This window comes from Passer domesticus, chromosome 1 (genome assembly GCF_036417665.1).
Source record: "Passer domesticus isolate bPasDom1 chromosome 1, bPasDom1.hap1, whole genome shotgun sequence".
Classification (NCBI taxonomy): domain Eukaryota; kingdom Metazoa; phylum Chordata; class Aves; order Passeriformes; family Passeridae; genus Passer; species Passer domesticus.
In genome coordinates, this window is record NC_087474.1 from 139,778,166 (window position 1) to 139,802,359 (window position 24,194).

A 24,194-nucleotide genomic window follows, 5' to 3' on the forward strand; every position below is an offset into this window, starting at 1 on the left:
ATTCATGCTGTTGCCAGCAGGGATGCATTCCTTCCTTCTTCCTCTAGTGCCAGCACTTGTATTCATTAGCCAGAGGCTAGGATGGATCACCCATACCTGGCTGAAAACATGTACAGATAGGGAAATAAATAAATAAATACCAAGAGAGTAATTTTCTATTGGGTTAATTCCAGATTCATGTTGAGAAATACCAGTTTCCAGACTCCTATTACAGATAAATATCTCAAACCCTTTAAAAGAAAGTAAATTTCTGAAGGTCAAACTTGATTTGCAAGCAGTGAGATGCAGTCACGCTGTCATTTTGTAATATGTATAAAAAATGTATTTCTTAACTGGAATCATTGCCCTGCATTATGGAGGAAGATTTCCAGTGTGAACTCACTAGGAATGGCTAGGCAAAATGTCTTTAGAAACCTGATGCAGGGTGACATTTTGTCCTTTGAGAGACTCATATAAGTAAACCTAGGGGTTTTTGTCACTATGTTTTGCTATCCGATATGTTTACAGGCGATTAAGTGGTTAGTGTAGTTAGTTCAAAGCCAAGAGACTTTGAGACTTTCATATATTCCTTGTTATAAATGAATTTACATTGTATTTTGTTTGTAGTGTTTAGAGGATGTTGTGTGTTGTTTATCAGGCTTGCGTGCATGATTTTCTTAAGTTTGGTGACTGTATAGTGGCTGTAGTAGTTTTAATTTAGTGATAGAAAACAGCTATATCTTCCTCTTTCAATTTTCTGTCTCACGGTATATAGATAGAGGAGCTAGGGTAAAATGGTGCTAATTTTAAAGTTTTCCAAAATGTTAAAAACTATGATAATCCAGATTATTAGTTGGCATACTTTTCTGTTATCTCTGTGTACTTCAAAAAAGGGTATACTAAATGATGGCTGAAATTTATGGCCAGGCAGACCAAATGTTATGCATGACCCAGGTTCTACAGCTCCACCTTTTTTTCAGTTTTTGCCAGGCCTTCCACTTCTTTTGTGCTTGCCACCAGCAGTCTATAAGACTAAACTACTTGAGTCATGATCAGTATCACTTTTTTTGCTTCTACAGCTGACAGTTCTTCCTCTTGGCTGTTTCCAAGATTTTATGTGCACCTCTTCTGTATTTGATGTCTTTCAAGATTTGCTTCTGGATTTAAATCTGCTCCTTGAGGCTTGGGTGAAGAAAGGGCACTTGCACTGCCTTTGTGGGAGGAGGTGCCCTTGCCTCTTAAGCATTGGCAGAGAATTCTCAGGAGTGTTTTTTATTCCTCTTTCTTCACTTATGAGTAAATAGAGTAAAAGGCTAAAGACTAATTAGACTAAACAGTAAAAGGTCTGAAACTTGTAAAAATGGGATCTCTGAGCTTCAAAATATGCGAATAGAATTGGAATATGCCTATTTCTGTTCTCAGTTAAATGAGTCATTGAACATAACGTTCACCTTCAGTAGCAGTGCTGCATCCTGTACTACCTATAGTAATTCTGAAGTATTTAATAGCCCTCATGAGTTCCGTAAGAGTGGTGATGAAACCAGATAAAAGCTATTTGTGCTCTTTGTACATGCATTACCTTACCTACCTGTTTGGATCACGAGTCTTAGACATGAATCTTTGGGGAAATTCTTGCTTTACTCTGCATGCTATCTCTACTGATTTTCACAGATGACCAACATTTTGACTTTTGACTCACAGATGGATACCAGCTTTTTTGAGAATAGATTGACTTGTAGTTGGTTATGCAGTAGCACAGATTAACTTGAAGTACTTTTGAATTTAATTTTAAAATTGGAAACTACAATATCATTATATGACTATTTAGTGAGATTTAATTTTACAGCTTTAGAAGGTCTTTAATGGAAGGAGTCTTGAAAACTTGTGGTATAGATGACAAATTCTGGTCTCACTCTCTAAAACTATGTCAAAGGCCCTTAATATTTTTTGGAGGAAAATGTTAATGAATCAAAGAAATGCTTGGAAACTCATATTCAGTAATTTAAAATTTCCACTGACTTCCTATGATTATAAGCCAAGTATTAGTGAATGCTGTGTGGAATACTGTCCAAGATAAATTTCACATACCATAAATTTGAGTTTAATAAATAAATTTTTAAGTATGGTTTATCTGAAATTTAGTTTGGTCTTTGTTTTAAAAGGCACAGAAGATGAAGCAAGCTCAGTAATGCAATATCCTACACAGTACATTAGTCAAGATCCTTATTTCCATCAAGATGATGACCAGCAACAAGGATGGGTTTCTTGGGCTTGGTCTTTTGTTCCTGCTATTGTGAGTTATGATGATGAAGAGAATGATTCTGGTGGAACTGGTGATGGAACAGCAGAACAGCAGAAGTCTCAATCCCTCAAGGATCCTATTATTTCAGTTGGGTTTTACTGTACAAAGGCAACAGTGACTTTTAAGGTAAATATTTCTCTGTGTCATATAAAGGATTCATTTGACTTATTGAGGAAGTGCATAAAGATTTTCTGAGCATTTAAATACTGTTTGATTCAAGACAAATATTGTTGGTGTTATGAGGGGAGTATTAAGTTAATGAATAACAAGAAATGTGAATGCTGAAATTCCTCTTCCATCATACTGGACTAATAATGGCAACATGAATAGTTTTTATTATTTGAGCTAGAACTTTATAATGTTCAAAGTAAACCACTTAATTTACTTAGATTAATATTTTTTTGATGGGAAAAAAGCCTGAAAGCTTTCTGTGAACGTTCACTGCAGTATTCTATTTGTCTAATGTTTATACAAATACATATTTCTTTATACAAGCCCCTCTAATTTAGAGCTAGGATTGGAGGAATTTTTAGAGACTACTCTTTTTTTGGACTGTTGTATGTAAAAATACCAATTTAACTTGATAATGTTGAACTAATTTTCCATGGTTGAATTTTTATTGAAGGAAAAAAAGATAAGGAGTACATATAGGCTGAGCTATAAATAGTGTACATAGAGAAAGATTTAATATTGGCTCTAAACAAAGCTGAAAATTATTGCTGGCCTTCTCTCTAATATTTTGCAAGCTTGCAGAAGAGAACATGGAGAGTCTGACTAAGCTATTGAGATGTACTGACAGAAATTAGAAATTAAGGTATTGAATTAGCAGAATACTTGTAAGGTGTTAAACTATTTGCAAGCAGTTCTATGTGCATAGCTACACCGGGTGGCTCTTGGCTTTACAATTAAGCATGTGTAAAATCAAGGTCAGAACTTTGCTACAGAGTAATTTACGGTGATTTTTATGATTTAGAACCTTTCAGATTAACTGCAAGACTTTTGTAACTCTCATACAGAAATTATGTGCCTGATTATACTGAGTACCATCAGGAGCTCCCTATTCCTTTTTTGTCTGTTTGGCTTGACTGTGCACGAGAATGTTGTATGGGCTTTATGCCTCATTTAGCTATTTTTGTTTTGTAGTGCAGAAGAGCATTTAGCTGCTCAGCAACTGCCAGAAAGGGTGAGACAAGTGACTTTGGAAGCTGTAGATATTCTGTGGGGATGTTGATGTTTTAAGCCTTCAGCCTCCTGAAAAATTTGGTTGAAAAATTTGAAGATATCAACAGCATTCAAGTGTTCAGTTGTGTTCTTTTGTGTTGATCTGCTTCAGCTCTCATTAAAAGGCTAAAAATAAATAATATAATTTTTTCCCTCCATTAATCATGTTCCTGGGGCACCACTTGAAACATGAACAAGCCACTAAAGTTCAAGTTTTTAATTTATCATAGCTCAGTGTCTTCTTTTACACTATGTCATACAGTAGTAGTTTTGTGCTCTTGTTCCTCATGCAAGAAAACTCATTAAAAATAATATGAACTTATTTTTTGAGCATGTGTTTTGCTAGAGAGGGTTTTCCTAATGCTTCATTTGCAAATTCACGCATTTTATATTAGGAAGTGATTAAAAACTATTCGGAATGTAACATTTTGCATTCTAGAAATTTTAAATGTGATGTATGATGCTAATATGGTGACAGGAGGAAAACAGAATTCATTGTTCTGCTTGCATGCAAAGAGTGTATGGAATTAATTTGTGGTTCGTATTTTGGTTAAAAAATAAGGTCAAGTTTCTGCATTAACATTTTGAATAGTTGATATCATTCCAGCTAAAAATCATGCCAAATTAAATGTACCATTTTCTAATAATGGTGAAAACTATTCTTGTAATTTCTGAGTTCTTTTAATCAATTAATTGCTTTTCCTCTGCAATAATTGCACACAGGTGAAGGGTGATCAGTGACTTTTTTCATCCAGTTTTCTTGGACATTCGGATTACAAAATTTTAAACTGAAACAGCATCATCCATGTGTATCCAGTCTTGAAAAACAAAGAGAGTGTGCAGATATTTTTATAAAAATTAGAATTTGGAGTATTTAAGCAGTTCACCCTAAACTAACTTGAGTTTTTTTATGCCAAATGTAATATATCCAATATAGAATGCCTCTTTTTACTTGTTTTTCTTAGCTGTAGGTTATGTGCTTTTTTACCTGTACATGTTTTCCCATTTTGAATTTTTATATCAAAATCATGCAAGAAATATAAATGTGTGTTGCTCTTGATTGCCATGACATGAAACAAAAACATGTATGGTTATAATCAAAATGTGTCTGCAATATTATAATGATGTTTAATTATTTTCTGGGAAGAATAAATAAAGTATTAATGGATTTTTACAGCAGTTTATAAACTTATTTGATACTTATAGTGCAGCTGTGTATCTGTTTAATCTTTTCATAGAGTTTCTCTTTAGATAAGCAAACTGAAAATACTGTAGTGGATTTTAAACATTCTGTTGTAGCATATTTCAAACAGAAGTTGAACATGAGACATTCTGATATGGATAATGTGCTACAGCTGTTTAATTGCACCTGTTTCCTGACAGTTAATGTATTTTTGCCCATAGTTTACTTTGTCTTTATCAGTTCTGTGTATTAATGACCATAATGTTGTTGAATACTACTATTGACTTTTACAAGGTGTTTATCCTGTTGTTCTGTAGCTCACTGAAATGCAAGCTGAAAGTAGTTATTACAGCCCTCAGAAGGTAAAATCCAAAGAAGTTATATGCTGGGAACAAGAAGGAACAACAGTTGAGGTAATTTTACATTGACATGGCTTTTTTTGATACATTTTAAGCAATATACCAAATAGTTTCCAGTAAAATATTTTAAAATTATTTAATTGCTGATGTTTCATATTCTGTCATATTGGATGTGTTTGTTGTAATAATCAAGTAGACATTAACTCTTTTAAACTTCTGTGCTGTAGTGGTTGAACGCTATAGTAATCCTGTCCTTTCAAGTGCCCTGTATGATTGCTATTTATTAAAACTCTAAATATATAAACTGAGCATATTTTGCTTCATTTTTGTCCATCTTCTCTATTTCTTGTGCAGTACAAGGCTTAAAAATTTATCACTTTTTTCTTTCTCCTCACTAGGTCCTTATGAAAGGTGAACTTTTTTTTGATTGCCAAATAGGTTTTGTTGGTTGCCAAGCTATGTGCCTTAAAGGAATTATGGGAATTAAAGATTTTGAAGAGAATATGAATAGGAGTGATGAAGTGAGTATGTTGAAATATCAGTTGATTTGCTCAGTAAGCAATTTTGTTATCCTTTATTGAAATATCTGCTTGCAAAAATTGAAAAGACTGCTGTTACCAGCTGTGATTTTTGGATATTACTGTGATACAGAACTGTGTCCCTTTTTTAGAGTTGAAAAGATTAATATCTCAGATTGAGAAGAGGCAGAACATGAGATTTATTTTTAATCTTCTTGCACAGTAACCCATTGTTGCCTTTGTGATTTTGTATAACAAGTTAAAATATATTTGAAAATCTTTGAAAGTACTTAAATCAACCAAAGATTGGAAGGGAAACAATGGGAACACTGTATGGTGAAGATAATTGAAATGTGGCACAGATAGTGAATGAATGTCCTACCTCACTTTTCAGTAAGATTGAGAGTAGTATAAAGGAAGGAGCTAGAGTTAGGAGTATGAAATAAAGGAGTTAGCAGTATTAATTTTCATATTTTAAATAGATGTAAATCTTCAGTTGTTTAAGAAAAAATCAAATGTCATTATGAACTACTTTAAAATTATTTAATGAAGGGTTGCATGAAAATCTGAATTCAATCATGATGATTTTTAGTTGATGTGTAGATAGGGTAAAGCCCTAAAGTATTGGAGAACTATTATTTATGTTTAAATAAAAACAAATAATACAGCTAAGAAGAGACGTGTTGTTGTTAGCGCTCTGTGAAGTCTTATATTCTAAAAAGGAAAATAATGAGTATGGAAGAAAATAACAAGTGCCTGTATTTATGCCAAGTATCTCCTAATCTGGGAAATTGTATGCTGTGTTATGATAGATGAGGGGGCAGCTTCTTACCTTTCTCCTGTGGGAGCACCATGGCTTGGCACCCATCTCTGGTGTTTGTGTGCAGAGCGGAAAACAAGAAATGTCATGACATGACTGCTGAGTATGACATTGTTGGGATTTTGGGGATGCAGTGGGACACACTGCATGACTGCTGTGCTGTTATGGATACACAAAAGGTTTTGCAGAAGGAGAGGCTGGGGAGGCAAGGATGAGCCAACTGTAAAAATCCTGTGCTGGCCTTGTTAAGGACAAGGGAGATGTGGTTGGGGATGTGAGGGTGGATAGCCACCTTGTCTGTGGCAACTGAGATTGTCGGGTATAAAATCTTGAGAGAATTGATTTTTTAGAGTGAGGTGGGTGGGCAATTGAATTTCACAGAATCATAAAATAGTCTCTGTTGGAATGTACCCAGAAAAAACATCAAGTCAAACTCTTAAGTGATATATACAGGGATTGAACCCACAACTGTGGCATTATTACCCTCATGCTCTGGCCAATGGAGATAATTTCCTTTAAGTTAGTTAATAAGGGACATTTGAGGGTTTTGTTCTTACTCATTTTTCTGCCATTCTCTAGTCCAGGAATTTAGGAATATCTGCTTTATGACAGTGGTGATGACACTACTTGCCTGTTGACTGTGTACTGCTGTGGTTGTGGGATTGGTCCTTTTATAAAGGTTCTGGCTCTGCCTGTGATTGCGAATAGATAGTTGAAAAAATAAATCTCCTAAATAACTTTTTTGGATTAATAACTCTTGTTAGGAAAGTTGTATTGATTTCAGAAGGGTAGAAGTCTGGGAGGAGGCATGTTAAAATCTAGATTACTAAAGAATGATAATGTAGCAATGAGGTCATACATGGAAATAACTGATTGCCTTGAAGATGATGAATACAGCATCTGAAAGGATTGGGCAGCCAGAAATGGAGTGTGCAGTGACAAGTTTGTATACAGAAGAGGACTGGGGCAAGATTTGGAGTGATGATGATCTGAGATTATTTGCTGTTAAAATGCAGTTAATGTGTTCTGTATCATGAGTTGTAAAATATTCAGTGATTCAGGCAATTTTTATTGATTTGAAAATGGGGAAAGAGTGGACAGAAACTTGTGTTATACAAATGAAATTCATTTCATTGTTTCATTTTCATTCATAATGAAATATGCTCTTGAGGGTTACTACTCTGTGTGTGTCATATTTGTGTTATGACAGAATTGAAACTGCTCTGTTAACTTGACTCTGTTTTTTTTCTTCCCTTGCCACTTTCTACTGCCCAATGAAGGAGGCATGCTTCTTTAGTTGTGGAGAAAATTTGAGCGTGAAAGGAATGACATACCTTACCAATTCGCTATTTGATTACAGAAGTCCAGAAAATAACAGCATTCGTGCAGAATTTATATTGGATGCAGCTCATCATAAGGTCAGAGAATTACATTTGTCTTATAAAAAATTTCCAGTGCTCTCTAATGGATTTCTTATAATTATTTAGATCTGTGTACTATCAGAAGACTGAATTCTCCTTGCTTTTACACATTTAACTGAGTCTTACTTTGCAGCTGGCCAAAAAAAAAAAAAAAAGTAAATCTGTTTGTGTTAAAAAAAGACACCCACAAAAACCAAGCCAAAAAAAGAGCCAAACTGAAAAAACATGTCCAAAAGAAACCTCAAACTCCTCTCTTGCCCCAAAAACTGAATTAATGTCATAGTTTCCAAAAGCAGTAACCACAGAATATTTTAAGAGGAAAAGAGACATATAAAAGAATACTAGCAAAAGTCAAACTTTACCAGCATGTATTTTAAACCCAAACAGTAAAGAGTCTATGGTCTTCAAACTAAGAAGTGCTGTCAGATTTGGACAGTATTAATTTTATTGTTTGCATTCTGAATTGGTCTGCTTAGAGAAAATTTTGCCAATTCTGCCTTTTGTGGAGACAAATTTTGAGTCACTTCTAGTCTCCGTTGAAATTGTGCAGTGAGACTTTATTCCCTGGTTGTCTGCCATTATTAAAGATCGGTTGCAATGACCAAAGTGGTCCTTTCCAGGTGTGTTCATGGGTGGAGGTCTGTGCTGTTTATTGCACAGGTAAGCCAATTACAATTTTGGAATGCATCTAATTTCCTTTTAATTTAAATTTAACTTTTTTCACCTTTTCAGTATTACTGATGAAGTGTAGCCCTGAAGAATCATGTGAAAAAATGAGTTTAGTAAAATCACAAGTACTTATGTTCGAACTGTTCCCATAGTGTGTTTTAAGCTTTACTCTATCCTTGGTCTGTCTTTGATGCTTTCACTATTTGCCCATTTTTTTGGCAAGGGAGGAAGCAAATTTGCTGTGTGATGTATTATACTATGTATGAATCCCAATGTTGGCATAAAGTCTTGATAAGTTTCCTACCGTTGAAAGATAAAACCACAATATTCCTTGAATAGCAAAGCCAAATTGAGCAAGCTGAAGTTTTCAGTGTATGTAATTAGGTTGATGTGTTGCATGCAAGAGGTCAAATGAAGAACGTTTACTTCATTAAAGGTACTAATTGACTAGATGTTATTGATGAATTGGTCAGCATGTCCACAGGAATTATGAATGTGCATTTGTGTGGCCTCAAATGGAAGTTACATTACCTATCAGAAAGGTGAATTCTTTGTGATAACCTCTGTCCTTTGCTTTGATAAGCCTTTCCCTGTGTTGATGCACAAATCCAAACATGAATATATCTCTCTAATACCAGTCTATCAGTTGGTAATCTCAAGATTCTCTCCTTATACAACATTTTCTTTGTTTGCTTTGCTTTGTTGGTAGGAGACATACACAGAGATAGCTGGAATGCAAAGGTTTGGGGCTTTCTACATGGATTACCTGTATACAATGGAAAGCACCAGTGGCAAAGGTACCTTTTTTCCCTTTGTTTACCCTGATAAATAATAGAAACAAAGACTTTGTGCCCAGATGGTGCTTGACCAGCTGTCCTCTAACTTACCTTAGATTTACCATCAGGGTTGTCACTAAAATGCTTTCATCTTCATTGATGTTTTTCAGAGGTTACTTGTTTTGGTTAGCTGTTGGTTGTTGCTATTCTTTTTTTATTTTTCTTTTCCTGCGTAAGTAATCATAATGATATTTCTATAGCCAGTTGCTGAACTGAAAGAAATTATCTTGCAGCAGTGGTGTAGTTCATAAAGTATGCAGTCTTTTTTTTTTTTTTAAGCTGTTATTGTTACTTTGCATATTAAAAATATCTTGAGAAATCCTGGTTGAAGAATGAGATTCATCGTATACTTGGTATAGAAGATAAAAAGTACTATTGTTTTTCTTCTATGAAAAAAAATGCAAGGATGCAAGAAAGTGTGAAGAATTATCTTGAAATATATGTATCTAAACAATTTGATGAGCAAATATTAGCCTAAGCATGTGCACATAGATATTGGTTAATTCAAAATAGTTTTTGTGATTCCTAGAAATTATTTTCTAAGTCTGAGAAGTGAATTTAATGAAGTAAGTATATGTACTTTTGTGAGTGTCACAAAAGCTGGGACAAAGGAGTTAATCTATCAGCAAGTAATATGTTTATATTTTTCACAGATATTTTAATCACTGATTGTGATATAATTTCCCCCTCACTCCTCAGAGCACTGTCATTTACAGCTGCTGTTCTGCAGTTTTACTGTCAAATTAATATTACTTTCTTCCCCATCTGTGTATTTATTATTGTGAATACTATTTCTCTGGATATCTCTTGGGAACTTCTTGCTCTTTTATGACTGAACCTCATTATCTGTCCTTGCTACATAGTCCAACTCACCTGGGGGTTTTTTTGTGTAAGAGAAATCACAACTCTTAATGTTTGTCTTTGTTTCCTGGATGTGGTGGACATTAAGTCTAAAAGGAGTAGGAAAGAAACTTCCAGTTTCCTTAGAGAGGGATCATGAAACATTTACAAAAATAAGTAAATGATGGTATTGCCCTCAGCAGTAGAGGTATACACCAGGAAATTTATCAGTTCTTTCCTGACTCTGAGGCTTTCATCTGTACCATGAGAGTGGTGTGAAGCTCTGAAAATTTGCAATTAAGTCAAACATATACTTCAGACTTCTTCTGGTTTTAATAACAATACAAGTGTTTAATTGCACATTGAACTCCTAAGTAGAGAAGTTGAAAACCTCAGGTAAGCCTTATCTCTTTTTGAATCTTAGTGTAGAAATTTAAATATGCACAGACTATGTGCATTATGAAGAAAAATTGATTTTGTGGAGTATTTTTTCTTGTTTCTCTGAATGCATTAGGAATGTTATGGTCATATCTCTTCCTGACTTGTAATTAATGCTTTTCAGAAATTTCTGAACTCAGAAACATTTTTTTATTTTCCTCAGTGTCAGACTATTGTATTTTCTGACTACATTTTTCCCTCCTTAGCTTCTCTTTTTTTTTTTCCTACCAGGATGATTTCTCGTAGCCTTGGCTTCTATTTTCATAATCAGTCACTAGGAAAACACCCCACAAAATGTAGCTTGGCTTTCTATCAAGTCTTACTGTGTGCTTTGATTTCAGTATTGTTCCTTTAATTTCAGGAACCTGGATATGTAAAATAATTGAATAATTAATTTTAAAATTATTTAAATGGTTTTTGTTTCTCTAGAGTCAAGAACTTAAAATCTTAAATTTTCAAATGGTTTTATTCCTCAGAAAAGCAAATGTGATGCTTTCTGCTCGTTATTTTCCACCTAATTTTTTCCATGTTGTGGGTTAAATGCAGAGTTGTTAAATAGAATGTAAACAAATAGGTGCAAAATATTTGTTTAAGATGAAGGTATAAGATTTTGAAAACAATCTAAATCTGCTGCATTTTTAATATGTTGTTTATCTGAAAGTTTGCATTTTACTATTTCTTATTTTGGTATAACAGTTTTTAGTTACCATTACTGCACCCCACATACCAAAAAAAACCCAAAAAACAGCAAACCAAACTTAAGCTATAGGAGGCAGTTACTGTGATTGTAAGATTTTTATCTGTCAAGGCAATTTTGGTTTGACACATTCTTTGCACCTTTAACCTTTCCTGAAGCATAGGATTACTGATTAAACCACAAGTGCCTCCTGGATAACGTTAACCCTCAGGAGTTTCATCTGTCATTTACAGAAGTGCATTAATCAATTTCAGCATTTTGAATGAAAGCAAGATAGTCATGCACAGTAGTCGTATTTAGACATTTTGTCTGTCTTCCCCTTCCTTTATTTTTCTGTTTTTTTGCTTAGTATTTCAGTGCAGAAGAATTTCTCTGAAACATTATGTAGCCTGTCAGATCCCTGATCACTGATTTGCATGACCTACAGACCTAGCAGGGTGTGCTGTTAAAGTCACCTTTTGTTTGTAATGTGTAGCTCTCTACTGTGCTGGCAACTTTATTATGCAGCACTCATTTTGATATTTTTGGTTAATTAGAATTAGATATAAGATTTACAGAGAGCTTGAAAACTTGGTGGTTGAAAATTGGTTTTCTGTATGCATCCATGAAATTCCAAGTCACCAGTGCTCACCTACTTCTGCAGAACCAGTAGGTTTTCTACATTGTCTATTTGCATTTAGGTGGAATTAACTGGAACTGTGCCAAAAATTGATTTGTATGAATTCTGTCATTTAGATATATTATTCATATACATACTATATATACAAGCAAGTCTGATTTTTCCTCTTTGAAAAGGCAGGTTGTTATTACTTCTGGCCTTATTATTTTTGGCCTTATTATTTTTTATGTGATGGTATGGTTTTTACACTCTTTGGTAGTGTTCATCTGAACTGAATACCGTCTAGAATTGGAAGGATAAAAGTATGTATGTTAACTGCCTATAAAATAAATGCAGAAGTCAGTATGCTGAGTTTTAAAAAAATCTCTTTCAGGATTCATTCAAAAGATTGTAATTCAGTTCCAGCTGAAGATTTGAGTAGGTTTTATAAGGAAGTATTCTTCTGTCCTTTTATCTTTCTTTTATTGTTCTCTTCTCAGAAAAACAACAAACCAAGGGAAGCAGACGCTATAAATGCTCTCACCGTCAACTTCTGTTAGGCTTTTAAGGATAAAGTTAATTCTTCTGCTGAGTGTATAAGCCTGTAAAGGCCTGCAGAGCATTATGCCAGCTGTGCGTCAAATTCAGCATAGTCTCAGTTTATTTGAGGACCTTTTTCCTCACCAGTTCTTAGAAGCAACAGTGTTTTATGGAGAATGGTTTAAACATAAAGGAACAAACCCCCTATGCTTGCTTCCTTTTCCACCAAGCTCAACTTCTCTCAATGTAAAGACTGTTTTGAATGAGTGCAGTTAAAAGAGTGCAGTAAAGGAGTGACACAAAAGGGTGAATGACTGGGTTCCTCTTGGGCAACCAGAAATGATAGAATTGCTAAGGTTGGAAAAGAAGTCTTTAAGTCATTGAGTCCAACTGTTAACGCAGTACAGCCATATTCACCAAACTCTATCCCCAAGTGCCATATTAATACATTTTTTGATCACTTCCAGGGATTGTGGTTGCAATGCTTACCTTGACAGGTTGTGCCAGTGCCTATAGCCAGTTTCAGTGGTATTTCTCCCAGTATCCAATCTAAACCTTCCCTGGTACAATTTGAGGCCTCTCATCCTATAGCTTCTTACTTGGGAGAAGAGACTGACCTCTTGCCCTTGCTGCACCCTCCATCCAGGTAGATCTAGTGAGCAATAAGGTCTTCCCTCAGCTCTTTTCTCCAGGCTAAACAACCCCAGCGCCTTCAGTTCCTCAGAATTATTGTGCTCCAGTCCTGCCACCAGCTCCACTGTCCTTCTGTGGTCTCAGAACCATTTAGTCTCGATGGTTATTTTGTCTGACTGTTCAGTTATGTTATGGTGAGCAAGATATTTAATGTTTGGTGCTTCTGTCAAAGCAATGAAGACACTGTCAAAGTGATGATCTTAGTAAAAAAATCAGTGAAGTTCTGCAAGCTAAAAATGTTAGAGGGGTAGGGCTATATTTTTACAAGTCATATGTGACAGGAAAACTTGAGCTTCTGAAATCTGCATGATTTAACTGAAGAATTTCCATGAAGGGTGTTTAGAGGAATAGTCATGTTTTTGGTATGACTAGATGAGTAGCATGTACTCATTGGTAGCTGATGAGTAGCCTGTATACACTGAATGTGTGATTTTGGTCTATCTTATTACTCTGCTTTACTAAACTGTTCTGTTATTTCTGTTTGCTCTTAATAAAACCAGTCTGAGACATAATGATTAAAGATATTTTCTTTCTTGTTGCCCATATGTCAGTGAATGGTGGTAAATGTGAATAGAAGGAAGGGTTTATCTTCATTTTTAGTCTGCTTCTTCCAGTCTTTTCATGGCAGCTGACCTTTCAAGGGCCCAGATCTGTCATGTCTCTGCAGCACATCTTTTCCTTGATTATTGGGATAACAATCTTTATGACAAGCTGTAGAAAGTTTTGAGCACTGTGGCTATCATTGACATGTGGTTTTAAGCTGTCACAGAAGTTTAGACACCTCCAAAGAGTCCCAAATTTGAGAAATACGAAGTTCATGGAAGAGTTCCTGAGTTGTACTGTGCTTGGAGGCAATTTGTCCTGTTTGCTCTGCATTTACCTGAAATAATTTTGTTAAAACCTGTTAAACCAGTCATTGTATATTTGTGTGTTATAGTTGCATATTTGTATTTTTCTGTATATTTATTGAGCCTTTGAAACAGAAGCAGCTGATAAAATGTTATTATGTCCAATTGTTTTGTGTAACTTTCATAAAACTTGTAGTTTCTGGGAATCAGCAAGACCTTTCTTCAGTAAAGAGTGAAGATTTTGGAAATGTTCAGGAGATGTCTACAAAAAGCCTCATTGTGGGTCCACTCAATCTTCGACTGGATAGCAGCGCAGTGCACCGGATCATGAAAATGATAGTTTGTGCTCTGGAACATGAGTATGAACCATACTGCAAAACTAAGCCAGGTTTGCTCCTATTGCATAGACACAAATATACAGAATTATACCAGACTACATTTAGTGCTTTTAAAGGTGCAGCTTTCAAATAGTTTTTTGAGTGCAAAGAGGAAAATGTAAAATAAAAGTAAATTAATCACAATATCCCTATCAGTGTTGGATGTACTTCTGAGATAATTTCAGACACTTTGAAAGCCTGTTTTAATCATAAGCCTCATGTTGAGTAAGAATAGCTTACTTAATTTTCTACTCTAGCTTAATTTTGGAGTCTTAGAGAAGAAGGTATTCCTACTGGTATTTATTAGTTCAAAATAATAATTATATAGGATGAAAATGCATGGAAATAAGTAGACTGTTAAGATGAGTTTCTCAGAGCAAGACAGATATCAAGTAAGGAAAATCCAGTTAGTATTGCATTTAGCCTTAGGTAGAAACAGTATGGAATAACTTCATTAACTATGTAGGGGCAGGGGATAAGCTTTGCATTTTTTGCTAGTCCTTAGGCATTTCTGAAACATCAGCTGTAGGGCACATGTTATATATTTCAGTGAAACATATGTAATCTTCATTTATTGTAGATATTATGGATGGAAGTAGAGCTATGCCAAGCTCAGAAGAAGTAGCATCACTGGAGGAATACATTCCCACTAGACTTACAACGTTCACTATTCTTAAGTGTACAATTATAATCCCCGTGGCAGAATTCAATTTACTAGACCACTTGCTGCCCATAATCATGGGTGAGAAGGTATGTATGAACAGATAATGATTCAGTTCTTTATGTCACCATGTGCTATTTGATATAAATTTTCTTACTGACCTGTTATTCCATGTGCTGGTTGTATCACCGAGTTCTGGATTAGTTTGGTGCCTGTAAGCCTTAACTTCAGTTACTTAAAATGGGCATCTGACTAGTTAGACTTGGAAACTGAAGGTGTTATGTATGTATAGAAAAAATACTTTTGAATAAAAGAGACTTGAAATCATCAAGCAACTGAAAAAGCAGTAGCTCTGATCTTTTGATCAGAGGAGTACCTGTTCTGCAGGTCTTCATAAGCTTGGTAAAGTATGAAATCTTTTAATACACAGGCTTAGTAGAGATGACATAGATTTTAGTAGCCAGCTCTGTGTGCCAGTTCCAGACAGGATGTCAGCAGGACTTGGGCATTTAACTGCTGAATGACTAGCTCAGAGAGACAGAAATGTCTTAATAGCCTTCATTTGTTTTATCTTTTGGAGATGTATAGTGTAATGCCAGCTGAAGAATCCTATACTGGTTTTATCCTTATAGGTCTCCTCTGTCAATGTGCAAAGTTGGAGTGCTCAGAGGGTAAATCTGTGGCTTGTACTGAAGACTTGCAGTAGGTTTATCTCTTGTGCTAGAGGCTGGAAGGTGTTTTATGGGTAGGGGAGGGAGTGGGAAGAACAGCAAACCTCATCAATTTGAGTTAAATTTCTAGGAGTTTTTGTCCAATATTTCATCTTATAGGCTGAGAGTGTTGTGGTAGCTCATCCTGAAGAAGAAAATACTTTGAGGAGACATCATTGTAGCCTTTCAGTACCTGAAAGGGGCTTTTGAAAATGAGGGAGAGGGTTTTGTACAGGTAGATAATGACAGGGCAAGGGACAATGGCTTTAAACTAAAAGAGATCAGATTTAGTTTAAATGTTAAGAAGAAATTCTTTATTCAGAGGGTGGTGAAGCGCTGGAACAGGCTGCTCAGAGAGGTTTTTTCCCTCTTTAGCACTTCATAATACATTGCACTGAGTAGTGCTGGGGGTTGTGGAGCTTTTCATCTTATGGACATGGACAAATGCTATTTTCATAATGGGAGAACAGTCCCGTGTTTGTTGTAGGTTTGAGGTAAAAAACTTCAATTCCAGTGAAATTCTGGTTGATGTAGTTATTACTTGGAGTCTCAATTTATATTGCTGGAATGAAGCCAAACGCATTTAAAATAATGATTTTGAATTTCAGATTGAAAATCATATGTACATCAACTTACTGTTCTATTTTGATGCATATATAATAAAATTTTTAGATTTGTAGTGTGACTTGGATTGGAAGAGATGTTTGGAGGTGTTCTCCAGGAGTTCAACATCCTGGTCAAGGCAAGAGCAGGTCTTCTCTGTACCCTCCCAGTAGCTGCAGCAGACAGCAGTAGGATTGTTCTCTGGCCTTCTCCAGACTGAAAGACTTCAGTTGTCTTGGTTTCTCCTAAAACAGGGCTCATGTGCTCCAACCCCATAGCCACTTTGTTTTCAGGAAACTTATTCTGGTATGCCCATGTCCAACGTGTGCTGGGTGCAGTACTCCATTTTAATGGATACTGTGAAAAGTAGGCTTGGATGCATAAAATTGTGGTATTTATTTTTTTATGGAATGGCATCTTCTTTTGCTGAGATACCTGGCATGACTGAATACATAAAAGATGACAGTGTAAAGGCTAGATCAGCATGAGATAAGTATTATGGTGATAGTGATTTGGAGTAATATAAAGGTAAACAAAGATTTTTATAGGACAAAATATTTTGACTTTGCATATTCTTGTACTGGGTTGACCTCAGCCAGCTGCCAGATGCTTACCCAGCTGTTCTCACTCCCCCTCCTCAACAGAGCAGTGGGGGAGAGAATGGGATAGGTCAAGGTAGAGGGGGAGATCAATTACCAATTACCAGTATGAGCAAAACAAACGTGACTTGAGGCAATTAATTATTGCACTTATTGCTAAGAATCCAAACAACATATATCCTTTATGCCCTTTTTCCCCTCTGACTCAATTTCACTCCTTCATTCCCTGACTCTTCCACCTCCCTCCCCTTAACAGAGGGGGATGGACAATGGAAGATGGGGGTCAGTCTGCAACAACTGAGCTCTGCCACTCCCTCATTCTCATGCTGTTCTGCCTCAGTGCATGTCCTTCTGGCAGGTTGCACTCCCTGAAGGAATCTGCTCCAGCACGGGCTCTCCTCAAAGCTGCAGTGCCCTTTGGGTCATATCCACCTCCTCCAGCATGGGGACCTCCATGGGCTGCAGTGTGGATGTCTGCTTTTGTGTTGTCTCTTTCATGGGCTGCAAGAGAAGCTCTGCTCTGGTGCCTGGAGCACCACTGCCTCCCCATCCTTCTCTGACCTTGCTTTTCATGTTGCTGTTTCTCACTTATTCTCAGAGTCTTTGCAGCCTGTGTGGTGTTTTTGCCCATTGTTAAATCTGTGTGCACAGAGGTGCCCCAGCTTGGCTGAGGAGCTCAGCTGAGCCTTGTGGTGGGGCTGTTGCAGCACTGGCTGGAGCGGGCAGAACCTGCCTGAGGACAGCCCCTGGTGTCCCCTCACAGAAGCTGCCTCTGCACTGCCAGCACCTGGACACCTGCACCTAAGACAATTCCAGATAAAAGGTTGATTATTTTAAACATAAAAGAAAAAATTTTGGAAAGGTTTGAGGCTTTGTAGTATAATGCCATGGTATCTATAAATAATTTATTTCATGGAGATTTCCTTGTGTGTTTAGGTAAGAACATACAACTACAATAAAAACATTTAAATTATTACATAATTTTTTTTCCTCTGTGCCCTAGAACTTGAGTGGACTGTTAAATGCTGCAAGTTTCCAGCCCCTGCGGCCTTTACCTTCCATCCGAATTTTGGTGGATAAGGTTAACCTGGAGCACTCGGTGCCCATGTACGCGGAGCAGCTGGTGCATGTGGTCAGCAGCCTGGGCCAGCCATCTGACAACCTGTTGCATTACTGCTACTCACACTGCTACCTGAAGGTCAGTGAGGGCTGGAGATGTGTGCTGAGAAGATCATGTATGTTTAGTTAATCTGAAGTGTTAGCAGGTTTCCTGTAAGGATGTTTTCAGCTAATCTGGAAGGCCATAGAGTAAATGCATTTCACAGAATGTTGTTTGGGATTGCTGCTTCTGACTTGAGCCATGTGTTTTATAATAAGCACTGTACACTTCATATGAGGAGACTGCAAACTGAAGCCCCAAGATTCTTGTGACAAGATTGAATTAAAATTACTCAGAAAGAAACCTTTTTCCTCATCTGAGATAATGCTCCTATGCTGCGTAGATTGCTGCAAAATTACCAGCTTACAAACTTGATGGAAGTTAAGAGGAAAAACCATCATTGCTAGTAGTATTGATAGAGCAAACCCATTACAGTGAAATCAAAAACTGTTAAACAATTTAATTGTTTTGCATTATAAGAGGACAGATCTGTGAATGTTCTAATTAGAGATGCATTATGTGAATGGAGCTCTTATTGTGAGGCTGGGGGAGGTTTAAGATATGGAAAACTGTTTTGAGATGGTTCAGTTGCCATCTGCTCTGCAGAGGAGTTTTAAAGCAGGCCTTCCCAGCCTTTTAGGATGTGCTTAGGAACTTTGAAACGTTTTGGGTGCTACTAAAATATAAATGTCTAATACTATTACTGTTCATTTTAGTCAATTTCTCAGTTATCTATTCACTTCCATGCTGATATTTTACAATAATTACAATAATTAAATTATTTACAATAATTAAATTGTATTGTATTATTTACAATAATTAAATTATTTAAGTCTTTATTATCTGCATACAAGAAACTGTGTTTCAGAATTGCATGGCAAGCTTTCAGTTTTCTGGATGACATGTTACATTTAAAGTGATTGGAATTGCAGTACTGCAAGTCCTCTTTTTTTTTCAGTTTGAGAAGATTTTTTTTCTCTTCAGAAAACATTTTAGTAGCAAAATTTGGACATCAGCTTTGGGTTTTAAAGGGTTTATTTGCTAGCTTTTGTAGTGGCTGAATTGTTCTGTTCTTGTGAATAGGATAACATGTATAGCATGTTAAAAGACAACTTTTAACAAAGACAAACAGTTTGTTTGCCATATTGAATGGGGATAAATCATAAAGAATTCCTGTGATGATTCTTTCTGTAGCCAGGCTCTTACAAAGAAAAAAAGCTTTGAAGGGAAGCTTCTAATTTCCTTAAATATCACTCTTTGCTAACAACCAGTATTGTTATAATTACTGAAAGCGATTTTACTTTGTATGAAAGGCCATATGTAATCTGCAAGTTTAAAGGATATAGACTAAAGTATTTGAGTTGAAAAATTGTAATTCAGAATTATTTTAAATTCAGCAGACCGTAGTTAACACTTTTTGAATGAAGAAAATATTTTTACATGTATTTTAGGGCATTATTTGAAGCATATTTTTGTAGCTATATTTATGCTTGGGGAAAAGGGATTATCTAAAAATAATACACAATTTATAAAATATTTATCAATACATATGTTATAAAATATCTTGAAAATAAAGTAATCTAATCACATGATAATATAGCATTTGACCAACTGAATTTGTTCCAGATATTTGGTTTTCAAGCAGCACTGACTTCCTTGGACAGTAAAGGATTATACTGCATCCCTGTTCCAGTTATCCCCTCATTCAGTACTGCTGTTTATGGCAAGCTGATCAAGTTCCCCAAATATTGGTGAGTATTAAGCCTGGTCGGTGTGTCTGAGTCATGTGCACAATTACTTTTGCATTTTTAATGAGGGATTTAAAAATGCCAAGCTTTGCATATATCCCTAAACTTCTCTGTCTCCTCTTATATTCTATTGCATCTGTTATAGTTCATAGGTTTCTTTGTGAGGATAGCTGTCAATAAACACTTTAGAACTTGGTTTGGCTGAGAGACCTGGAGCTAATGCCACCGAGGTCATGGGTACAATCCCAGTATGGGCCAGTCACTTCAGGTCCTTGTGGGTCCCTTCCAGCTCTGTGTGTTCTGTGATACAGAAGCCCTGTGGTAAATGGCTTTCTTCTAGACCTTGTAGGTTTCTGGAACCAGTTGCCATTCTTTCTTGAGCTGGTAGAAAAGTTAAATAGTGATGGATGGCAAGCTTGATGTTTTAACTGAATAGGTCAGCTTTTTCTTTTTTAAATTCAGCCAAATAAAAAGCAACAAACTGGGGGGTAAAACCACCAAGCGTCCCAAATCCACTATGTTTCTGCTACACTTTTATTTGTTTCTCATTACAGTTGGAAGTGTAAACTATTTGTAGTAGTTCAGATGTTAAATACAAATATTTTTCTTCTGAAAACAGTTCTGCACTTTATTATAAAATGTGCTATATAATTTTTTTTAGCCTTTAACGAAGTGGAAATCCAGTATTTAAATTTATCTTTACTGATCAAATTTTGTGGTCATAAATGTCAGTATGTAATATTGATAGGTTGCATTTATAAAAAATATTTTCAGGAAAATCCATTTTGACAATATTTTCGACAAGGTATTAGTTTTCTTTATCCCTCATTTTGAGTAGTACTTGTCTATAATACTGCTTTATGACTAAATCCGTGCAAAAAAATTTTACGTAAAGTGACAAGACAATAAAAAAACATGTTAATGTTAAATATTTTGGCTTCAAACATTTTTTTGAATAGCTAATTTGTAAGATAAATTTGTTTGTGAAACCTTAATGGATTATACAAAAAAAGTCTACTTCTATAATTGTTCTTAGGGTCATGTAAAGAATGTACTAATTTTTCTTTCACAGGCTGTGATACCATATTAAGTGTAAATGGGTTTTAGCATTATCAGCACACCACCAGGTGGTAGCAGCCTAACTGACTTTGTCATAATTTCTATCAATAGTTTACAAAAGTATTAATGACTTTGAATTACTTGCTGTTGTGTTATACCATTTTCTAAAAATAAAAGGTTTCTGGGATACCATATAATCAGCACTAATCAGAGTGGTTCAGAACTTTATAACTGACAGCCTGTCCTTACGTTATCTGACATTTAACACTAAGCTCTGGTTAGTTATCCTGGTTAGCAAACTGCATGAATAAATCAGTGTTGAATGGCAAACTTAAATTTCTTTAATATATTGTAAATCCCGTGTTTAGTTGTGCAAAATAATAAAAAAAAAAATTAGTGATGAATTTTTAAATAAATCTTTAAATAAATCTGTCATCTGGTATTGAAGTGCTGCTGCTTTCTCATGAGTGTGCTTGTCTCTTCTGCATGTGCTTGTGTTTGCTGTGTTCCATCTCTTGCTCGCTCATGCTTGGTTTCTTGTGCTTTTCCTTGTGCAAAGTTTCACACTTGCCCTCACTCTGTCTCATGTTCCTGGTCTTGCCCTTACATTCTCTCTCTCGTGCATTCTTGGATTGTCTTGTGAAATCTGCCTCTCTCACATTCTTTGTTTCTCTCTTTTAAGAATGCATTGTATTGTCATGCATGCCCAGCTGGAAAGAGCTGTAGTTTTGGGGAGTGAAGGCAGGGGAATGGGCCTGCCTACTGGCTTTTAGTAAAGATATTATTAGACCAGCACTTACTGTGGTACTATGGTCTATTGTGTTTTGATGGTTTTCTCACTTTTTTCCTGTGATCTGATCTCTTTCTATGGCTTATTTATTCTTAATGAAATAAAAAAACCTTTATAAAATGAACTCAGTCCAGTCATTTATCTAAACTAAGCAACACCAATTTGTGAGTAATAAAGTAGAAAAACAAATGAGTACAACAGCAGCCTGGTTAAATGAAGTGTAGTTTGAAGTGAGTAAAACTCCAGATGAAACGCATCAAATAGCACTTCAGCTAAATCGAAATCAGCATGAGGACTGAGAGCTTCATTGAAGTCATGCAGTGAGTGAGAATTAGTCTGGTAGGATAACCTGGTAATGTCATTAAACTTAAATTCAGTCCTCCCTCCCAAATTATACCACCTGCTTTATTTGGATTTGTGGATTTCACATTCCAGAGTTTCTTAAAGTGCACACATCTGATGCTACATGTGTTCTTCTATTTCTTCGTAGAAAATACATACCACAGACCATACCTTTTAAAAACAAAGACATTTTATGAACTGTTATGGAATCCCTTAGGTAGTATGTTTTGAGTTAGCAGTGAAAATCTCAACTTTATTTCTGACATAAATCAGTAGAATAGGTTTCTTTTCTAGTTTCAGTACAATAATCTAAAAGTTATATACAGTGTATAAAATACTGTAGTAATATTAATTTTTTAAATTTTAAACCTAGTTGATAAATATTGGAAGGATGTTTTAACGGATAAAATTTCAGTGATGTCAGTCCAGTAAATTCCAGTAAATGACTATAAACAGTCATAAAGTGCTGTTTACCTATTAGATTGATATCTCTTTTAATTTCAGTTAGTACACTTTCTTTGTATAAAAGAAATGTGCTCAAACTCACTAGTTAACTGAGTCTTGGACATCTTTTAAATTGCATAGCTAATCTGTTTTTATTGGAAAGTACAAACCATCTGGTCTTTTGTTTTTGTCAAGTGTAACAAGATGCAAAATACAATGTTAATGTCAATATTTTACAACTGCTTTATGTAGTGTTGCATGCCAGATTGTAAAGCAGCTTTCAGAGCTTTCAGGAGGATGTCTAAAACCAACTGAGAATTAGCAGAATATGGTTAAAAGCCTAGAGTGAATGACAAGAATGTTTATTGCCAAACAGAAATCGTGAGAGGAATTAGATGATTTTCTTTTATTCTTTTGGCTTCAGTGTCTTTGGTAACAGATGAGGTAATCTGGTGTGAGACACTTCAGTGTTACAACCTTCTATCACTTCTAAGATACCACTTCATTGTACTTCTGAGGAATGCTAAATTAACAGTACAGAATATGGATTTGTAATAGCCTTCCTTTTATTTTTCTGGTGTCTGATTGACAGTGAAGTGTCCTCTCTGTATTTTGAGCTAGATATCAGTCTAGTTATGTGTGTTATTTTATTGCTTTTCTTAACCTGTCTTCTCTAAACAAGTGCTCCAGACTCATGTATTTGTTTTTCTTTATCAGGTCTGTAGGAAGTTTTTCACTTACTGTCACTACCTGTGACAGATTTTCAGACTCTTGAGCTCTGGTAGAATGAAGTTATAAATGAGGGTTGCATCATTAACCGTGATTCCTTTCTGTTCAGCTTGGTCCTGTAGTCTGCTTTCAAGAGATCTATTTTCTTGATAGTGAGTCCCCTCTTTATTATTTGGGTGCCGGAGCAAAAGCTGCTACTTGTTGCTTTCAAGGAAGCACCAGTACAGAGTTGACTTATAGCTAGTCTTGTTAAGTTTGACTGTTTGAATTAACCTTTTATAAAGAGGTTGAGGACCTGCTGGGTAAATTATTATCTAGGACTTCATGGTCTGCATTTGAATTATTAGAGAGTACAGAGCATTTAATTGGTTGTCCTTGGGTTTTTACTCTGTCAGAATAAAAATCTTGAATAGAAACTTGCAACTAGATCTCAACAATTATTAGTTAACAAAGAACAGTCCTTGAGATGCTTTCCAGTTTCTGCAAAGATTCTTTCTTTTGAGCTGTTCTCTGCAGACTGTCTTAAGAAATATATTTCAGCTTAAATACATGCAGTGTGCTAATCTCCATCAGGGTTCATCTTTCCGATGAAGAAGGATTTTTGGTAACAGGAGATTTGATTTGTGTTGGCGCTGTAGTTTCATTTCTTCAGTGTTTTTATTGAAGTGCTAATTGTTATTGACAAAAGCTGACAAAAGTTAAAAGTTTGCTGTGCTGTTAAAGGCAGTCACATGTATCATATGCTGGGCACCTCAGCTGTCCAGAGATCTGTCACTTGTTTCACTTGTGAAAGCTGTGAATTACAGACCTGACATAGTTATTTTATTAATATGTGCACTTATGGCTCTGAAAGATCACTTAGGAAATTTAGATGCAGTGCTCTTCATATGAAATGAACATGTGTATTTTCTGTAGGCTCTTTTTATGAACTCTCAAGAACATTTATATAGTATAGCTGCACTTAATATTTCAACACGGATTTAACTGTAAAGGTAAATATTTACTGTGTCC

At 35.6% G+C, this 24,194-nt stretch overlaps 1 protein-coding gene across 7 annotated transcripts in view; it reads left to right on the forward strand.

Annotated features, from left to right (window-relative positions):
• Positions 1–24,194, forward strand: part of VPS13B (vacuolar protein sorting 13 homolog B) — a 426,582-nt gene that overhangs the window by 54,205 nt on the left and 348,183 nt on the right. For all 7 annotated transcript variants that reach the window (XM_064392805.1, XM_064392810.1, XM_064392794.1 and 4 more), the window contains exons 8-16: positions 2,142–2,407; positions 5,003–5,098; positions 5,443–5,565; positions 7,663–7,800; positions 9,182–9,269; positions 14,159–14,350; positions 14,920–15,089; positions 17,916–18,110; positions 19,698–19,822. In XM_064392805.1, coding sequence (XP_064248875.1) covers positions 2,142–2,407; positions 5,003–5,098; positions 5,443–5,565; positions 7,663–7,800; positions 9,182–9,269; positions 14,159–14,350; positions 14,920–15,089; positions 17,916–18,110; positions 19,698–19,822 — 1,393 coding nt within the window. The remainder of the gene's footprint in view (positions 1–2,141; positions 2,408–5,002; positions 5,099–5,442; positions 5,566–7,662; positions 7,801–9,181; positions 9,270–14,158; positions 14,351–14,919; positions 15,090–17,915; positions 18,111–19,697; positions 19,823–24,194) is intronic.